Source organism: Marmota marmota, unplaced genomic scaffold, assembly GCF_001458135.2.
Source record: "Marmota marmota marmota unplaced genomic scaffold, marMar, whole genome shotgun sequence".
NCBI classification, from domain to species: Eukaryota; Metazoa; Chordata; class Mammalia; order Rodentia; family Sciuridae; genus Marmota; species Marmota marmota.
Window position 1 is genome coordinate 836,418 of NW_025999942.1, and position 20,457 is coordinate 856,874.

Below are 20,457 nucleotides of genomic sequence, written 5' to 3' on the forward strand. Positions count from 1 at the left end.
CCACTAATGCTAACTTCAAATTTTGTCATTTTGGAAAATCACCTTTCAAGTTGTGTGCAAGTATGAATGTGTAACAATGAATCTCACTAATATGTATAATGCAATAAAAATTTTAAGGGCTGGGGAGGTAGCTTAAAGGTAGAGCACTTGCCTAACATGTGTGAGGCACTGGGTTCAGTTCTTATCACCATGTAAAAATAAATAAATAAAATAAAGGTCCATCAACAACTAAAACAACAACAACAACAAAAACTTAAAAAAGGAAAAATCACCTCACAGGTACCCCTGACTTTAAAACAAATAAATGCCTTAATTTGAAATGTATAACAAAATCATATTAATGTTTTCTGGTTTTGGAACTTTACCCAACCTTAGAGAATGGGATTCCATGGCTTTAAAATGGTATGATAATCACCAATTCTAGAAAACTGGGTTATGCATGTCCCTTCCTGTGGACGTTTTTCCTAGTATCCAGATCCCCATCCTTACTCGCAAAGCGCTGAATGGTCTGGTCCCTGCTGTCTCTAGTACTTTTAGGCACTGGGTCAGATGGAGCACATTCCCCTCTAGGGCTTTCCCACCAGCTTGTTTTGCTGCCTGGAATGCTTCTTCCCCGGATTTGCCCCTGGTTAGCTGCAGTTTATTTATTACTCAGGTTAAATATTGCTGGGACTCAGAAAATGCTACCTCAAAGAACTGTGAACCAAAAGAGACTGGGAAGTCTCAGGAGCAAGAAGGTCACTCTGACCTTCCCTTCCTTTTCCTTTATGGTCATAAAGGAATTCTCTGGCCTACCTTGCCTGAAAGTAGATCATAAGACCCTCATTCCAGAGGGGTGCTGTCTACGTGGTGGGGTGGTGGTGGTAGGAGTGCTACACAGAGAGGCCCAGAAGAATCTGAATAGACATGCCTTGCTGAGTTCCCTCAAGTTGATGACCATTAGGTCATACCTGCTTTGCTACATGACTGGGCCATTCTTCATAGAACCTACGTGTAAAAATAAAAGTTCTTCCTGAATCCTTGGGTCTTCATTACTTAAGTCTCTCCTGACATGTAAGACTTAGACAAATAAAGTTGTTGTGCTATTCTCTTATTAATCTATCTTTTTTTATGGAGGGTCTCAGCCATGAACCTTACAGTGGGTAAGGAGAACATTCCAGCCCAGTCATTCACTCACTGGGTCAGTCCTCTGAACAGCTCTCACTTATTTTCTTGCCCTTCACTGTTGTGACTCCAACTAGCATTGTCACCCTAACACAGTTGGAACCCGTCTCTCCAGTTCTGGGCCACACCCTGACCTGCAACTTCTTCAATTTTCGATAAATGTCTATCACATGGATCAATAAATGACTTGCCCTCTATTAGGCCAATCACCGTTTCCATTTGCAATGAAGCCAGCATGTTTACTCATTAGTAACTGTGAATTCCCAGTTACCACCACCTGAGGTGCCTTGAGCCCATCCTAATTTCCAGAGAGAGAATAAACACTGAATAATCACATTTTCACTATCCTGTTAGAAAGGGAAGATTTAACTGGGTCTCTCAAGAGTTAACAATCAATGCTCTACGATAAGCAGACATTCTGTGTCCTGATCTGCAAAACAGGAGACCCATGATAGTGTGTTTTACACCCAAGAAATGGGTTTTTTTGTTTGTTTGTTTTTCCTGCTTCTATTGGTACAAAAATTTCTCCAAAGGTCCAATAAATCTATTGTTAATGCATTGATTCCTACTACAAGGACTGTGTCTCTTAGTGATAACTTTTACATATTCTCTAAGTTCTCATCCACAAAGTCAGCTATTTCCAAGCTGGGCCTTACCTGGCTTTCCAGGTGCCAGACAGAGATGGAATTTCCTCACCGTAGCACAGAGACCATGCTTGGAGTCTGGATAAACATTTTCTGAATTCTGGGGTGAGAAGGTAGCCTTCAAATATAAACCCCAAATGCCAAGCACTTTTCCTTAATTTTCTTTATTCCTCCCATAGTTCAATACCTCCAAGAGATTCACCTAAAATCATTACAAAAGTTATTTCAACCTGACTCCCAGGATGCCAGAGTCTCCACTTCTTTCCTCAGCTTCCCTGAGGATTTAGGGAGAGGTGCACCAAGAAATGAACCCTTGAATCTGGCTATTCCCAGGTATGCAGATTGTAACTCAGCTGCAGAATGGTGTGCCTGGCCATCTGATTTCAGCTGGCTGGAATGTTTTACTCTCAAGAGATCTATCATGGTTGAAGACAGGGAGGGAAGGGAAGTCCAATGGAAAAGCAAACAACTTACTGATCAAATGAAGTAGAGAAGTGATTAGCAGAGACTTCGGAGACCTGAAGAATTAATTCCTGCCTGGAATGTACAACATCACTATTCAAACAACATGATCTATACAGTTAAAAAAAACAAACAAAACACAACAACAAAAATCCTTTCTACTGCTGCTCAAGTGGGCTGAATAAAATCAACTTTAAAAAAAGGATTAAAGTATACCATCAATTATTTGAAAAGGGCTCAACAAGCCATCAGCACTAGTTAAGTCTGGGATTAACATTAAACTCAGTAGTAAAAATGATTTGGAGGCAGGAGGGTTGGGGACTGAACCCAGAGCCTCATGCAGGTTATGCAAGCACTCTAATATTAAGCTATATCCCAGCCCCTTTCATTGATTCCTGAAAAGAAGTCTTGTAGCAAATAGAGAAAGTGGACATGAAAGTAACTTAAGTCATGCTTAAAAAAAAAAAAATTGTGCTTGAGTCTCCCTGGAAACAGTCTGAGGCCATATTACCAGCAAACCTTTCAAACCTTTGTCTGACTTTGACCCTCCACTCTCTGCTCCCCTACCTACCTCAGAGAGAGAGATGCCTCTTTCCCTCCCATTCTCTTTGGAGGCATTTCCTAATAAGGATGCTATACTTCTACATCACAGCATTGGGCAGTAACTAAGCTCCCAATGCAATTTCTAACACATTTAATGCACCATTTTAAAGGTGAGCAGGAAGTCCTTTTCTTGCTTCAATAATCAATGACAACTGGTGTTTACAATTAAGCAAAAAAAATTAAACATTAGTCCCTAACAAAGGCTCTTAGGATTTAACACCCATAAAAAAAGCAAGAGAATCAATTATTTTTGGTTGACATGAGGAGCTTAGGCATTAACTGAATGCTAATGAGGTGTTTTACTTCCTTCAGAGTTTACTTTCCTCCTCTTCCTGGCCTTCCTGTGCCTAGCGTGTAGTTCCCAGAAATCCCCATTTGGGTAATCCAGTCGGCTTTTCTGTAATTTCCTGGACCATTTACTCCCTTTGTTCTACTAATGTATTTCCTCACCAATTCTGAGTATTTGTCAGCCAAGCTAGAGATTTAACTGGTCTTACCCAGGAGTTTTGTTGATTCTGACTGTTTTCCTAAGAACTCACCCTGTTGTCTGAGCTAAAATGTTCAGGTCTTGCCCAAAATTCTTCCCTCCACAAGATTAAAAGCATTTAATCACTTTCTTTTCGACACCACACTAGACTCCATGGAGGGGATTCTGCACAGAAATCATCTTCCTTAATAAGTCTTCTCTTTTCTGAACTGTGACAAAACAGTTAACAGGAACTCTTTCACCTTTATTTGCTCTGAACTCCTCAAGAGTCTTTGCTTCTGCATTTTGTGGGGGGAGGGTATGATTTCTGTGCTTGGTCCATGTTTCTCCTGCAGGTAGGGTTTCAAAAAGAACGACATGCAGGTGCTCCCCTCACTTCCTTCAAGTTTTGCAAACAGTTTTGTGAAGCCAAATGACTTGGACCTTTTTCATCAGACCCCACTGGCAGGGTGGCATCCCTCCAGGTCTCCCTGGGGGCTCTGTGGCTTTCTGGCCTTCTAATAAAGATGAAAGAGCAAGGGAAAACTTTAGGTGAGTCTTAGTATCTTGAATTTGTGCAAAGAGGCCTGCAATAAAAAGAGGTTTGTCTTTCTTTTTAGTTGGGTGACAGTGGGAAGAGGTGACTCCTCCTCTTGGTTGGAGGAGGCTTGGTTCCCTGGTTTTCATTGGCAACACATAGTGATCAATGTCATGATAATCAATGTCATGATAAAATGGGACCACACACAATGTCTGTTAAGTCCATAGCATTTAAAGTAAGGAAGCAGGAGCTTCACCAGATTAAGAGAGACTTGAGAAACCCAGAAACCCAGATATTGGTGTGAATCTTGCCTACATTCCAGTATAAATGACCCAGTCCTGAAAAGGCAGGGGCCATCCAAAAAGTCTGCTCACAGACTGAGTATTTGACTGACACCAAGAAATTACTGCTGATTATTAGAAGTGATTATGGACACTGGAGTTGCAAATTTACATTTAATAACGTAAAGCAGAAGATGTACCCTAACAGATGTTATAATATATAATCTAATATTTAGAGATGCATCCTGAGGATTTGCTTTATTTGCTTCAGCAAAGAAAATAATCAGGGAAAAAAGAGACTAAATGAAGCAACTGTGGTTTTCTAAAGAAGATGGTGGGACCATCCAAACTTTGAACCAGAAGGGTTGTGCTTCAGAAACTGCCTGTGGCTGCAGGGAAGAGAGACACCTGTAAAGGGGACCTGTGCAGGGAGTGCTGCCTCAGAGGCAGGGCCCTCGCTGAAAGGGCAGAAAGGCTACCATTTAGGGAAAGACCTGGCAGTTTCTCTAAACTTTGCAAAGATAAAGAGGGAACAGTGAGGCCGCCAAGAGGGAGTCTGTGGTAGGGGAGCAACTCATCCCAAACAGAACACAGAATGCTGAAGGAAGGGCTGGTCCTGCAGGGTGCTGGCCAGGGACACTGCATTTCAAATGGACCTCAGTGGCAGTCAGCAGAAGAGCCTGGAGTGCAGGTGAGAGCAGCCTGGGCAGGATATACCTCTTCTATGCAAAGAGGATTTCGTGGAAGCAGTAATCCAAAGGGTGATTTGGGAAAGCAATAAAATTCTAAACTTGTTAGATCACCCAGTTTCTCCAACCAAAACTCACTCTGTAGGCTGGGTTAGGCTTAGTGGTAGAGCACTTTCCTAGCATGTGAGCAGATCTGGGTTACGTCCACAGCATCATAGGGAAAAACAACAACAAAAATTCACTCATTCACTCTGGCTGCCTACACTACTCTGATGTGCCTGGGATTCAGCTGGATTCCTGCATTTTAACCCAGATTAGGGAAACAGGATGCAAAATAGCACCTGCTGTGTTCACCTCTTAATACTCTGGGACAAACTCACAGCTGTTAAGAATGGCCACTGAAATTTAACTTGCGCACCTTTTAAGTTAGGAGATGAGATGGGTGTTAACACTTTCTGAATGTCTACATATGCTATATAGATTTAATATGTATTATTCCATTTAACCCTCAAAGAAAATTTATGATGAGAATACAAAAGTTCAGAGAAGTTAATAACCCAGCCAAGGTCACACAGATAAGTAAGTGGCAGGGCTTGAAGCCCAACCTGGCCTGTCTCCCAATAGGGGCTCATTGATCTGCTTCATGACACAGCCATGGAAAAAATGCAGCTGGAAAGCAAATTAATCTTAACCAGGTGTTGGAAGCAGAAATTTGCCACCTGGTCTAGAGAAGTTTGCTGAAATGATGCCATAATTTCCTATCCTTTTAGCCAATGAAAAACTAATAGACATTTTAGGAGAAGTAGGAGAGAAAGGGAAAAAAGAGTCATGCGATGCTAACAGCCAGTACTCTGAGAAAAAAAGTATTTTTTCCTGAAATGATATAAAGTCAAAACTGGAGCAACACCCTGCAAAAAATCTGCTATATCTCATAAGCGGACTTTACTTAAATGCCAATTTGACTTAGAGGTATGACAATACCAACTTCTTAAACATTACTGTTATCATTTTACTTATTCTTTATTTTGCAGCACTGGGGATAGAACCCAGGGTCTTGTACATGCTAGGCAACCACTCTACTACTGAGCTACACCCCCAGCCCTTGAACATTAAAGATCAAAAGAGCCCTACAAGGTGGTACACTCTTGTAATCCCAGTGACTTGGGAGGCTGAGGCAGCAGGATCACAAGTTCAAGGCCAGCCTCAACAACTTAGGCTCTAAGCAGTTTAGCGAGATCCTATCTCAAAAAATTAAAAAGCGCTGGGGATGTGGCTCTGTGGTAAAGCCCCCTTGGGTTCAGTCCCAAGTACCAAAAAATAAATAAATGAATAAATAAATAAATAATTATCTGTTTAAAGATCACAGCATAATGGGTGTTTTGAATTGAGAAGTAAGAATGTGTTGGAGAGTTTCCGCTTTTTAAAAAAATACAATCAGTTTTAAAGAGCACCAGGAAAGTCCCGCCTGGAGCAGAGGAGTAATCTTTGGCTTGTTTAAAAATCTTGCTGCTGTGTTTCAGGCACTGTACCCTATTTCTCAGCAGATAACACTCTATTAGGATGTCCGTATTGCTGCCTGAGGCTTGTCCAGGGCCCTGCAGGTTTAGAAGCAGCCTGGATGAAATGGAGCAGGACAGCAGGAGAGCACAGGGCTGCAGCGCCCAGGCAGGGGAGGGAATCGGATTTCTCTCCTGAGGTCCCAAGAGGCCTGGGCTGTCTGGTTATCCTGCCCACCAGCCTCAATCCCCAGTCACAGAGCCACGCATCAGTGTTCACAGAGAACACAAAACCAAAGGGAGACAGGTGATCGCCCAGCAGAAGGCTCAAGGCCAGCCACATCAAGACCTTTATGGCAGACAGAGAGAGCCACACACAGGGGAAAGCACTTAAGTGAAAGAGAATCCACCCCTTCCTGGCAAAGGTAGGTACAGCAACCAGCACCATCCGACTTTGAAATTGGAGAAAATCAGCCCAAAGCCCACTCACTCCCACCAACTGTGACGAACAGGGAGAAAGATCTAAAATGAAACAAGGATCTTCTTGTTGTTTATTTAGATTAAATGTAACTCAACAACTAGATGTTTTCATAAAATATTCCATCTTGTCACAATACCTAAAATATTATTACAGAACACCTGTACCCCATATCAAATAAAAAAAAACATTAATGGAAAAAAGTTTGATATCTTACGGGACATATTGGACATTTGCTTATATTACATCTATAAAGTAAGTAGCCCTTAGGTTTTCTTCCACTAGAAAATTTTTTTTTCATGAATTATACTTTAGGAATAAATAAGGGGAAATATAAATATGTTACAAAAACCCTGAAATCAGTAATTCGTCAGTTAGCTCTTCATTTCTTAAACACACGAAAAATAAAAATATGCAGGGTAGATCATTCTACACCCAGCAGCAGGCCCCCTGCTTTTCCTCGGTGAGGGTGAGGATAACTGGGGACGATGGTTTGGAGAAAGTATTCTTATCAGTCCAAATGTGGCTCTCTGTACCTGCCGCAAACTTGAGCAAATGTCTAAAGTGTATAAGTTGAAGAAAGAACACATCAAGGAAAACACTCCTTCAAAAAGGACAAACTGAAATCAATACAAACCTTTTTATTCCTTACCTGAAACAATTTTTTTCTTTTCTGTATTTCTGTGCATATCTAATTCTCTGATCTCAGTGTTTCTCATTATCAGCTTACCTTATTAAAGTCATGAGAACATGCTTACGGATGCATAAATTCCACAGGTTAATTTTTGGAAGACAAGATTTGCTAATGAGAAAGTGTAGAAGCAGGTTAAGGAGAATTTAACATTTCTCAAAATAGGGCAAAAGTTGGGAACTCAGATAAGGTATATTAAAATGTTAGGTTATTTTCTTGAATGGATAAGACATAAATGGAACCTTTGAATCCGCAGCCACCATTTCAAAATTATAATTGTCAATTTGGCATATGAGGTTTTCAAAGATCAATACATAACAATTTTTGTTCTATTTCCTATACATTTCTAAGAAAAACTATTAGAATGTGTGCCCTTGGGTTGGACCTGGATGCTGTGAGGGGGCAGAATGTCCTTATTGGGCCCCTGAGGGATGCTGTCAGAACTCAGTGAAGTTATCTTCTTGTGGTTGTGCTGCTGAGGACACTGGGTGCAGAGGCTGGGCTGGGGCAGCTGGGCAGGACCAGCTCCTACCTAGCCTGTTCATCTTTGCAGGGGTAGCACAATGCCTCTCTACTGGTGACTTTATGATAGCTCTATTCTTTTTTAAAATATTTTCATTAGTTGTAGATGGATCTTTATTTTATTTGCTTCTTTTTACGTGGTGCTGAGAATAGAACCCATTGTCTCACACATGCTAGGCAAGCGCTCTACCACTGAGCCACAACCCCAGCCCCATGTTAGCTCTATTCTTGAGTGATAAGATAAACTGCACACCCGCCCCTCCCCCAAGGCTAAGTGACTGCACTCTCTCAGCTTCTCTCTGTGGCCACTTCCAAAATGAGCTGGACACCTCAGGCACCAGATCTCTTTTCTTTCATTGATGCCATTTCCATGGACTTTTGCATTTTTAGCAGGTCAGTTAACAAATATTTACAGAGCATCCACTATGTGCCAGACTAACAACCAGAGAGGAATTTTAGAGTAAAAAGAAAAATTAGGTGAGGAAGAGAAGAAGGAATGGAAAGGCAAGAAATGGGAAAGGTAAGAAGTGACAAAAATACTTGGAATCTCAAAGAGGGAGTCTGTAAAATTTTTACAAGAACTGAACTGGTCTCTAGTCTCAACCTCCCCCACTTGCCCTTCCCACTCACCCCTCCCAGAATCCAAGCAGGTGTGATAAAAGCAAATGAAGGTGATAAAAGAACAATTGTGGGGTAGCTCTCAGGAGGCCAAGCAGGACAAATCGCCTCTTGAAGAGAGCAGCATGTCACCATTATCTAGTTTGCAGATGGACCACCCAGAAAATCTGGAGCAATTAGGAGGGAAACAAACAAAGGGTGGGTGTTGAGGCGATAGCCATGTCCCCATGCTATATTGTAGCCAGCAATCCCACAGTGCAGCACAGGGAGGAGAAAAGGAATCAGGCTGTAACCATGTGGGTGCATGCCCACACACATATACACCCTCATACACAACATGTGCATGCACACACAATCACATCAACTACAAAGTTGTGCAAATAACCAAGGGACCAGAACAGAGATTTTTTTCAAAAGAAACCCCATTTAATTCTGTCTTCTGGTATGCACTGGAACATTTAAAAGTGAATTTTGAACAGGATAGGTAGATTTTTAAAATTATGTTCTCAGAAGGAGACCAGTATAGTAGTGGAAGGGAACCAGGGAGAGAGAGGAGGGGAGGGAAAGGGTAAATACTAGGGAAGGATATTGACCAAATTATATTGTTATACTGCGTGTATATACAAATATGTAACAGCGAATCCCACCATTGTGTATAATTATAATGAACCAATTAAAAAAAAAAAACAAACTAAAGCACCAGAAAAAATAAAGTTATAAATCCACATTCTAGGGGTATAAAAAAAAAAAAAAGTTTTGAGGGCTGGGAATGTAGCTTGCCCAGCAATTGTGAGGCCTTTGGTGTGATTTGCCAGCACCACTACACATACAAAATAATTACTTTCTTTTTATCAACAAGCAAAGATGGGGCTCATGTTCTCTTTTAGGATTGACAGCCCAGGCAGGATTCCCTTCAATATCACCACTCTCTGGCCAAACTGGATACTCACAGCTGCCATGCTGCATCCCCATGAGGGCTCAGGCAGCCTGCTGTGTTGTTGTGTACTATCTCATAAGCCTTAGGCAACCCACCCAAAGTATTCTCATCATATGACCATCTTGCTCAAGGTCACACAGCTAAGCGACTCAGAATTCAAATGCTGTCTCCAGATCACTGAGAAATCTCCCTCTAAACTGAGTTGGTTTGTTTCTGCACAGTCTTGCATGTGCCTCTGCATTCATGCCTCTCTAGCTGAAATATACTCTGATTGCTGCTCTCTACTCATTCCTTCACTTCCTCAAAGCCTTGCTGGCCATCCCATCTCCAACATGAATTCTTTCTTGGTAACACCAGGCAGATGGCCTGTTGCTGACTCTTCTGAATGTCCTCATTATTGACCCCAGGTCCAGAACTCCAAAAGCCCTGCAACATATCACAGCAAGCTTGTGAAAGCACATTCTCTTACCGCATTATAGGCAATGCTTTCCTGCAAAATGTAGTTTAGGATTTAGAGTTTAGAATTTTGCTTTGAAATTCCCAGTTTACTTAGAAATTACTTATGCCTGAGCCAGGTGCAGTGATGCATGCACCTGTAATATGAGCTATTTGGGAGGCTGAGGCAGGCAGATCACAAATTCAAGACCAGCCTGGGCAACTTAGTGATACCCTGTCTCAAAATAAAAAAAAAGGGCTGGGGATATGGCTCAGTGGTGAAGCAACCCTGAGTTCCAAACCCAGTACCAAAACCAAAACAAAAAAATTAAATTACTTATGTTTGTTTAGCAATCCTATTATGCTTAAGAATTCACGAGGTGCAAGAAGGCCTGTAGACTGCTTCCAAATATGATAAAACTTATTGTGCTTATTAAGTTTTTAACAGGTATTGAGACAGGTAGACATTTTATAGAGCTTTTAAACATTTTCCAATTTCAATTTGCTGTGGTTCCCCTAGCTCAACTTTGAAACCTACAAATGGAATTTTTTTTTTTTTCAGGTCTCAAAAGAATGCTGCAAGTTCCTGAAAATCCGGTAGGCACCACGTTCCTGCCTCCACTGTCTGACAGATAAAGCACCCTGCCTATGCCTTAGTCTGGTGCTGTACTGCGCAGTGGCTACATGCAGACCTGCTTGCTGTAAACTCAGCCCCCTGTAAACTCAGCCTCCACATATTCACAGTTTTAAATTTATCGAAAACAGTAATTTTTGTCTTGGTGTCTAGTAATTTTTTATGGTAATTAGCATGACTACCACACAATGAATGCTTAAAGTACTCACTTATTAGAAAACAAGCCTTAAATAAAACCCCAAACCACAACTTCAACTATATCCTCTAAAATCTCTTTCCTAAAACATCTAGTTATTTGAAATAATATTCCTAAAAACTTCTCAAAATATTTGTTCTCCTTCTTTTAAAAAAAATCTGCTTTGTCTTAATTTCTTTAAAAAGATAGTACAATATCCAAATAAGTACAATATAAAACAAAACAAGCAGGAATCTCTAGATTTATTAATCTTCTAGATCTTTGTTTCATTAACAGCTACAGACTTCTTTTTAAGCAATTAAAAGGAAAAATGGTACAGAATTTTCTAGACATTTCATATACCCAAGATAGCATTGGCTTTCTAGTACTCAGATGTTCCTAGTCCCAAGGAAATCTGCTTCGTTAATACAGCTTTTATATGTGGTGCTGAGGCTCGAACCTGGGCCGCACGCATGCCAGGCGAGCGCGCTACTGCTTGAGCCACATCCCCAGCCCCGGTAATACAGCTTTTAAACAAATGCACTTAACAACATTTTAGTCTATATGATGAAATAAATACTACTCACACAGCATACTGCTAAGTGCTGGAAAGAGCAGGCTGATCCTCCAAAAGGCAAGGACAGCCAGCAGCAGCTTCTGTGTCATAGTTCCCAGGAACTTTTTCAACTCAATAGAAAATAGTAATTCATCAAAACAACCCCCAACCCCAGGTACAACTGAAGTAGTCTGTAACAGACTTACACAATTAAGTAAAAATATGCTTTATTCAGCATACACAACTTCATGACAGATGCCCAACCTTGGGTACAATGGTTGGGTCTGAAATTAAAAGCCTGACTTTAAGATCCTCTTTGGTAAGACTGCTAAACATGCACTCTTCCACCTTGAAATAGCATGCTTCAATGTCAATTCTCTGCATGTAGTTTTTTTGTTCATGCCGGTTTTAATTTGTATTTAAGGTGTCCCCCAAAAGCTCCTATGCTAATGTGGGCGGTACAATGATTAGATAATGAGAACTGAAACTATGAGTCCATCCTGGTTCAAATGGCCTAAGTGGGTGGTAACTAAAGGCAGGTGGGGTGTGGGAGAAGAAAGTTGGTCCCTGGGAGTGTGTCTTTGGCCCCAGGGCCTCAGTCTCTTTCTCTGCTTCCTGGTTACCATGAACTGAGTGGCTTCCCTCCACGCTTTTGCCATGATGGTCTACTTCACCTCAGACCCAGAGCAATGGTTGACCGTGGACTGAGAACTGTGACACAATGAGTCAAAATATACATTTTCTCCTCTAAGCTGTTGTTGGGTATTTTAATCACAGCAACAAAAAGCTGACTAATACAGTGTCCAAACTCAATAAAACCCCCAGTCGTATACGTGGGACTGGGCCAGATAAGTCAGAGGGTACAATCTAAATTTCACTGTGATGACGTTCTTAGACAGTAACCCAAAAGCTTAAATCTGAGCACGCTGCTCTCATCAGAAACAGAGATGAAGAAACACAGGAAGGAGACTAGGGAGGAGGGCCAAAAGCGCTATGTCCTTTACATAATCCAATGGAACTACCCACCTCTTTGCATTACTGTCCCGCAGCATTGCTTTCCCCATCACTCTGGTCTTGGTTTCCAGCTCCTGTACCTCCTCCAGCAACGTCTTTTTGTAGGTATGCTTGGCCCTGTATCAGGAGGAAAAGAAACGAAGAATATGGCCTGTCAACTTGACACATTTGGGAAGACTGGTCACCTCCTGCCCACCACTCCTGGATGCCCTCTGGACGAGGCAGAAACTCCAGAAGATGTTCTAAGTCTTCTTCCTGTGGTTCCTTGATCCTTACCCAACAGCCATCAGAGAGCCCAGGGGTTAGCAGTGCCTCCTCCTTGTTTAGTGTGAGAAGGGCCACTGTCATAGCAGTAATGGGGTTTATGATACCAGAGTACTATCTTTTATTTCCTTGTTAAATAAATCTTGCATCTGTGCCCTGAAATTTTTAAACAATTGAGCCTAAACAAAGGTAAAATTGAGCTACTGGTTGGAAATGATATAGATGGGGAAAAAAAAAAGATATTTCACAAGGTGTAGACTAGATGAGGGAAAAGGAACATGGTAAAATGAAAGGCCTCATATATTAGCAATACTTTCCAGGGAAAGTGCTGCATTAGTTTCTTTTCAATATAAATAAAGGTGAGAACTCCAAGATATAAAAAGAACAACTGAGCACATCTGTACAGAAGTGAAAAACCATGATCTGGGAACATTCTGACGATATGGGCTATTTCTGCAGAATCACATTCTCCTGCTGCCTGACTTCTGCCTTCAAGGACAGAAAGCCTGTTAAGATAAGGCCGAGTCATCTAACACTCCATGTTAATCTATAATGGTGTATTAGCACCAAGACACTGTATATGCGTCTGTCATCCTTTCCCACAAAGTAAACAAGAGAAAAACCACACAGGTTTTAACACATAATACCTTAATTACTTCAAACAGTGTCCCAAGAGTCGGGATTGATAAAATACCACAGTTCAAAGCAGACTCTGTGGAATTTTAATTTAAGCAATAAATGAGAAAACAGCCAACATCTTGCAGGAAAGGAGATAGTTGCAAAGGATGTTAAAATGTGTACTGTTCAATATTACTGAATAGCTGGGTCCCAAACTTTACCTTTTATCTCCTGGGCTTATGGGATTATATTGATAACAAGCCAACTGAGCAGCTTATTATCAGAGTCCCCACCCCATTCAGAGTCATCCCACATATATAGGTTCCAGAACTCATGTCTGGCTAGTCCTGAAGAATGAATATGTGTTCTCACTTTTTTCAGGACCATCCTCACTCCATCATCCTATCTTCCTCCTGCACAGGACTGTCAACCTCTAGATCAGCCCCCACTGTTAACTTCAGGACCATCTGTATCAAAGTGTCTCTCAGTAATTTGATAATATACCCACTAGGCTGGCTCCTGCGAGCTGGCCTGGAAATGCTACTGCTATTTGGGAACACAGTATTGCAATGCTGGGAATGATCAGGCTATTCTTTGTGCATGTAAACACCTGGATAAGAAGGATGCTAGCAACTTGAAACCATTTTCTGGAGCACCTTTTCCTAATAAGGTTGAATTAGAAAAATGAGTCTAAAATCTTTGTTGTCAAAGTCTACATGAATAGACAAAAATTTCAATTACGGGTTATTAAGGCAGACTTCTAAGTATTAGCCACTGGTGTGTAATTTAGGTTTCATTGTAAGCCAGGTTCTGGATTGCAGCTTTGACAGAGAATAAGCCCAATTATCTGTAAGGGGCTTAACCCCAGTGTCCCAAGGCTTGCTGTTTGTCACCCCACTCAAGACGCCAGAGACCCCAGAAGGGTCAGAGTGAGGGTGACTGGTTACTGACAGGGAGTCCCTTTGAGCTTTCAGATACAGCTAAGGGTATCTCTTAAAAGAAATAGCTTGGTTTAGGATCTTGAACTTTTCATCTTTGTGAAATGTTTTTCTGTTCTCTTTTTGTGTGTAAAGACAGCAAGTCTGAAGGAAATGTTAAATTCTAACTGTAGATGAAAATGGAAATACAATGTACTTCAAGAGAAACTAGTTTAGTTAGAATGTTAAAAAAATCAAGGCCCATTTATATTTATATATTTATATATATATATATATATATATATATATATATATATATATATAGCTTATTACCTTTTATTGCCATTTAACTGCCTATCTGGGATTATAAGAAGGAAATGAAGTCATTCTGGAATTGGGGAATGTATTGTGTGATGCCTGGTAAAAGGCAGGAGATATAGTTCAAGAAAAGGAAACTGGTTCCTCTCTGCTCAGTGGTCTTGAACTTGTATTATTTTTATAAAGCAAAACTGACAAATTTCTCCTAGATGAGAATCTGTATGTTGCGGCTTATCTAAGCATGCTGTCATAGGTAAACATTTGGAAGAGTGTAAGCTAAAGGGTGTTAAAATAGTTTTGGGCAATTTACACTTCATGCTTCTAATAGGACTGCTCATTAGCCATATATCACATGTGATCAACCAATTATTTAATAAAAGATAGGCTGGTTTGGTCCTTCATAAAAATTCTAGTGAACAGAATAATAGGGCCAGCATTTTATGACAATCCAAATCTGACTAAAGATAGTCTAATAATGGATCTTCATCCAGAAAGTTGACAGACTTCATGGAAAAAAAAAAATGACTGAATTACCTCATTCCGTTTCTCGCTTCTTAACAGTCCAGGTCCTGAATTGGAAGTGAGAGACTGGGCAAAGAGAGGGGGAAAATGTGGAAAGATGGAGCAACTCGCTCACTTTCTTAGGTGCTCACAGAAGTCTATTTGAATAAGGCAGCAGCCATTTGCTGGAATTTTAAAGCCCTTTCAAAAGAGAACATAACCAGCCAGGTGAAATGGTGCGCACCTGTAACCCCAGGAACTCTGGAGGCTGAGGCAGTAGGATTGCTGGAGCCCAGGAGTTTGGGGCCAGCCTGGGCCACAAAGAGAGACCTCATCTCAAAAGAAAGGAAGGAAGGAAGTGAGGGAGGGAGGGAGGGAGGGAGGGAGGAAGGAAGGAAGGAAGGAGAGAGAAAAGAACAAGAGTGGACAAGCATTGCCACAAAATTCAAGACCCCAAAGAAATAATTCTTTCAATATTCCAAGGCAAGACTGGAACACCCAGCAGTATTGTCTGAAGATCCCTACCATTGCCATGCCCAGCCATTACCCAAGTTCTGCAGAGCTGGGAGTTGAAGCACGTGGGTGGGTTTGAACCCAGCTGCTCATTAATTCATGTTCACTAATTTAAAACTCTTTGGAGGTTCAAGGTGCATCACAGCAATAAATATCTGACAAACGAAACCAATTGATGGGTGCTTGTGGACAACCAGGATTAACCTTTTCATTGTGTGTATAGGAAGGGGTAGGGGAGAACAAATCCTATAAAAACAGAACAGGTTTTCTAAAGGTGCAGTTCATAGGTAAGCACTATGGCCTCCCCAGAGGTGAGCATTCATAATATGATTTCTCCCCTTGGGATGGATGAGCCTCCAAATTTATTTGCTTGCACGAATATTTCAGAGTTGGAGTATGAGATATAATACAGGCCTCATGATCAGAGGGACAATGCCCAAATATATTCTCAAAATTCTTGTTTTTGGAGATGGGATAACTGTAGTTTAGACATTAAATAGAAATACAAATTGGGAATATTTTTTTGGACAAGTGCCCCCAGAAGACTATTTTCCCAAATAAAATGAGATAAAAACACATTTCAGGAAGTATGTAGGGCCCTTTCTGGCTCAGCCAGAATCTGAGCTGTCACTCCTGGGAAAAGTTGTATTTGGGCCAATGTTAGGACTGGACATAAGCCTGTAAGGCCAACCTTCCATGCTTGCTCTCAGCTTCCACTGGAACCTCCTTTGCGGGGCCTTGGTCCCTGCTTCAAACCCAGCTGGCAAACTCCTTGGAAAGGAAATGACACTTTACTCTTTCCATATGGTGGAGCTGGAAGCAGTGTCATTTGGCTTATCATTGTTAAAATGTAAATAGTGCTAATTTTATAGTGCTGGGTACTACAAACACAACCCCAAACAAGTCCTGTTGGGGGGATTTGGAATGCACTGGAAAGGATCCAGAGAACAGATAGGGAGGCATGTAGACGTTTTAATCTACAAATACTCTCTTTGAGTGGAAGAAAGATTCTTTTGCTAAAGTCTCATTTGGCAAAAGTAGCAATTAAAAAAAAAAGTTCTCACAACATTAATTTAGGATAGCTGGATTGGGGACATAGCTCAATAGTAGAGTACTTCACCCAGCATGCACAAGGCCCTTCGGATGAATCTCCAGTACCACAGAAAACACATTCTCAACTTTAAGATAGCAGAAATAAGACAGTCTGAGACTAATTTATGGGCATGTTATTAATTCTCAATCACTTCACATTGAAAAAACCATCTGATGTAGCTAAGGCCATGCTGCCATGCTGTATTTATCTAAAATGGACGCTCTTACAACATTGGGCAAATTCAGCTAGGGAATAAACATACTGTGTGCCACCACTGGGCATACTCCTCAAAAAACAAAAATTTAATTTTGATTAATTTAAATTTATGTAGCCACATGTGGCTAATGACTACCATATTAGATAGTAGAGACATAGGCAGAGTTTATGCCAAGGTTAAATTTCCAACTACAACTATATACTGTAGGTATTAGCAAGAAGTACTCTGTGGATTGAGAAGAATAGTAGGATGCGAAATTGGAGTTTTCTTTATCTGCGTATCTCCATTCTAATCATAAATTGTCCTTATCTTTAGCATCAGAAGCAGGGTATATTAGAAAACACTGTACTAATTGAAGATCAAAAAAACCATGATTGTATGGTCTTAAGCAGTTTAAGATTTTCCTTCAATAAAGTTACATATTTACTGTTAAAAAAAAACAAGTAGTAGAACTAATATTTTCTTATTTTTTTTAGATTAAGAAAGTATCTTTTCTGCTCATAATCCATATTTCATTTTCAAAAATTTTAATTCTGATATTTACAGAACACAGTTTTAACATCTAACATGAAAGTAGGGGTAAGTCAAAACATTTAGGAAGTTAGAATTATTTAATTTTTACTAACAGTTGGAAAACTTAATAAGCAAAAGAAAATAAAAACAAACTAGGTGCTATAAAATTCCTTTACCCTTCTCTCGTTGCATTAGGTATCCTGGGTTGTCAAGATAATGCCAAAAAGAAGACTTTTTCAAAAGACATCCTTAACTGTCAGGCAAGAATAATTCTCGTTGAGTGTGGGAGGAACAGGAGTATAAAAATGCAATCTGATGTCTTTTCCTGGACCGTTTGGATTAAAGTCTCGATTCTCTACCTCAGGGCTCCAAAATAATTATGCTTTGCCCAAAGGAAAGCCAAGGTAGGAGTTTCAATTTTCAGGGATGCTGGCAACTATTTGTAGGAGGCACTGGGCTCACTCACACCAAAATCAGTATCATCTTATTTGGAGTAAGATCTCTTTCGTTCCTGGATGAAATTAAAATTTATGTTATCTTGGGACTGAGTTGCTTCTTCTACACTGTACACAAGACATACAGTGAGAATTTTTTTTTTTTTTTTAATTGGAAACTGCGTGCTCCCAGCTTCCACTGGAACCTCCTTTGGGGGGGAGAGTGCTTAACAATGTCATGAGAACTTTTTTTAAAAATTGGAAACAATGTATTTTAAAGTATAGAAACAAAAATTGAGCCTGAATTATTTCCTATTTAACCTACTTTATAATTTTACTTTTGTGATTTGATTTTCTCATAGATCTGTAAACTAAGTCCCTAGAAGAATTTTTTTGGAAGGATTCTTACTGTAAATTGTTTGGAAAAATGAAGACAACTTCATCTTTCTCATTTGCCATGACTTACATTTACACAATTTTCCTTTAAGCATGGGGATTTAAAGGCAGACCATATTTGTGATCACTTAGCATCGAGTTTAAGATATAAACAGAAAAAAGTTTGAGTGTGGGAGGAACAGGATAAGGCTTATAGAGGAAGTGAGAACAGAGACGCCAAGAATGAGTAACCTTGGGGACCCTTGCAGGCACTGGGCTTGGAAGACCCAAGAGCAGCTCTGTCTTCTTTAACTTGATGAAATGAATTTGTATTTAGAAACTCTTCCTTAGGATCAAGTACAAGGAAAGATCTCTATTGACCTTCACACAGACTCTCTGGGGATTCCTTTGAGTCTCTAAATTTTCATTTTAAGATGAAGCACAAGTTAAAAACAAAAACAAAAACAAAAATACCACCACCACCCTTTTCTCTGAGTGGTGGCAGGAAATCTATTATTCAGAATTCCTATTGCCCTTAATATCCTGTGACAGGGCTCATGTGAGAGATGCTGTTAAGGACAGGTGAGCTAGACTTAGGTCTACAACTTCATTTTCTACTTACGCTCTCCATGCCACATCTTCGAGCAAACATGCAGTAGGAACCAGAATTAATCCCAACCAGAAGTATGCAGAACTCAGGACCATAGTTGCCTACAAGAAACAGATCACACATATGTTAACAGGTTTTCTTTCAAAAACAGTGAGATGTAATTCAGTCAACATAAAAACCTCCGGCAACACAAAAACACCAATAGGAAGTATTAAAGCCTGTGAAAGGTAAGACAAAAACCCAGGAAGGCTGTTAAAGGGTCAGAAGAGGATGTCTTCCCTCTGGATCTCCATGGGTTTTCACCTCTCTTCTTTTAGTTGGACCTGTGTTTTCTCTACTTGATAAGGAGCTTCAAGTCCCCTTCTGAGCAGAATGCTGTCTAGATCCTTCTTTGAGGGAAATCTTGGAGCCAACAGGCTCCTTTGGAATAAACTCTACTTCACTAGTCTCCTCTCACTCATTTGCCTATCAGCTCACTTTTTTTCCCTGCTCATTCATTCACTGACCAGTGCCCAAGTCACAGACACTCGGGGGTGCAAGGCCTCATGATTTCTTCCCAAATAGAAGAGGAGAATTCATAGGCTCCGATTCATTGGTTGGCATCCAGGAAGTTAACATCATAGAGTCTGGTAAGTACCACAAAGATATCCTATGTGGTTTCTGGGTAGACTTCTTAAAGATGACAGAATGTGGTATGCACTAGAAAGATAAACAGGATTCAACAGATGGGGAAGAGTAGCTTTCTATGGGACCTCCTCGCTCCTGGCAGGCTGAGCCCGGGATGGTCTGGGAGGTAATGGGGAAAGAGGGTTTTGTGGGACAGGGCTGCAGGGCTAAGTTCAGTGTTAGGTGAGAAACTCTGGACAGAAGCAGAGGGAGAGAGGAGCTTGCTTGCAAATGGGTGGGGGGTGGGGGGCTGGAGAGTACAGATTCTTAAATTTTGGTTTTGGGTGAGCCAAGAATGGAAGCATGGAGCCGGTAGGCAATTGGAAGGCTGGCTACAGCGGGGCAGGAGGAAGGACCCAGAGTTACTATGAGTTCATGCTCCATAAGTTTTCTTTTCTGGAGACCTCCATCACTTCATCCAATGAGTTTTGTTAGAAACTGTTGCATAGTGGGGCAAAGCTTATAGAGGAAGTGAGAATGGAGAGGCCAAGAATGAGTGACCTTGGGGACCCTTGCAGGCACTGGGCTTGGAAGACAGCTCTGTCTAGGCTATACAATGAAGGCTGGATTCACTCTGGCCCCAGCCTGGCATCCGAGAATGAACTCACTCATTGATTTCCATTTTCTGCTCCAAACAGACAGCTACACAAGCTATAGATCCTGTAGCTCCATGTGCCCTGTGGGTCTCCCCACCCCTGTGCCCTCAGAGCAACCCCACCTATAACCCTGAATACCCATGCTTGCCTTTCTGGCCAATCCATACCTAACCATAGCTCTTTGCCTCTGAGCTCCATATGTTACTGGGCTGGTATTTCTTGGCATTTAAGACAATTCAGCTCAGAAGCAGTAATGTTTGGGGTAAAAGAGCCCAATTCCAACTCTGGCATGGGAAGACTTGCTTTCCTTTTCTAAAAATGAGAATACCAGTTTCTGAAAGAAAAATTTAAAACCTTAAAAATATGTGAGAACATCTTTGCCATATGAATTAGAACTCTCATCTCATCCTAAGAAA

The 20,457-nt window shown here is 40.8% G+C and overlaps 1 protein-coding gene across 1 annotated transcript in view; it reads right to left on the reverse strand.

Moving 5' to 3' along the window:
* LOC107153194 (phospholipid-transporting ATPase IB) overlaps window positions 1-20,457 on the reverse strand; it is a 532,593-nt gene that overhangs the window by 33,322 nt on the left and 478,814 nt on the right. Inside the window, exons 34-35 of the mRNA XM_048801263.1 lie at window positions 18,792-18,880; window positions 12,419-12,523 (exon numbers count right to left, since the gene is read on the reverse strand). Of these exons, the coding sequence (XP_048657220.1) occupies window positions 12,419-12,523; window positions 18,792-18,880 (194 nt within the window). The remainder of the gene's footprint in view (window positions 1-12,418; window positions 12,524-18,791; window positions 18,881-20,457) is intronic.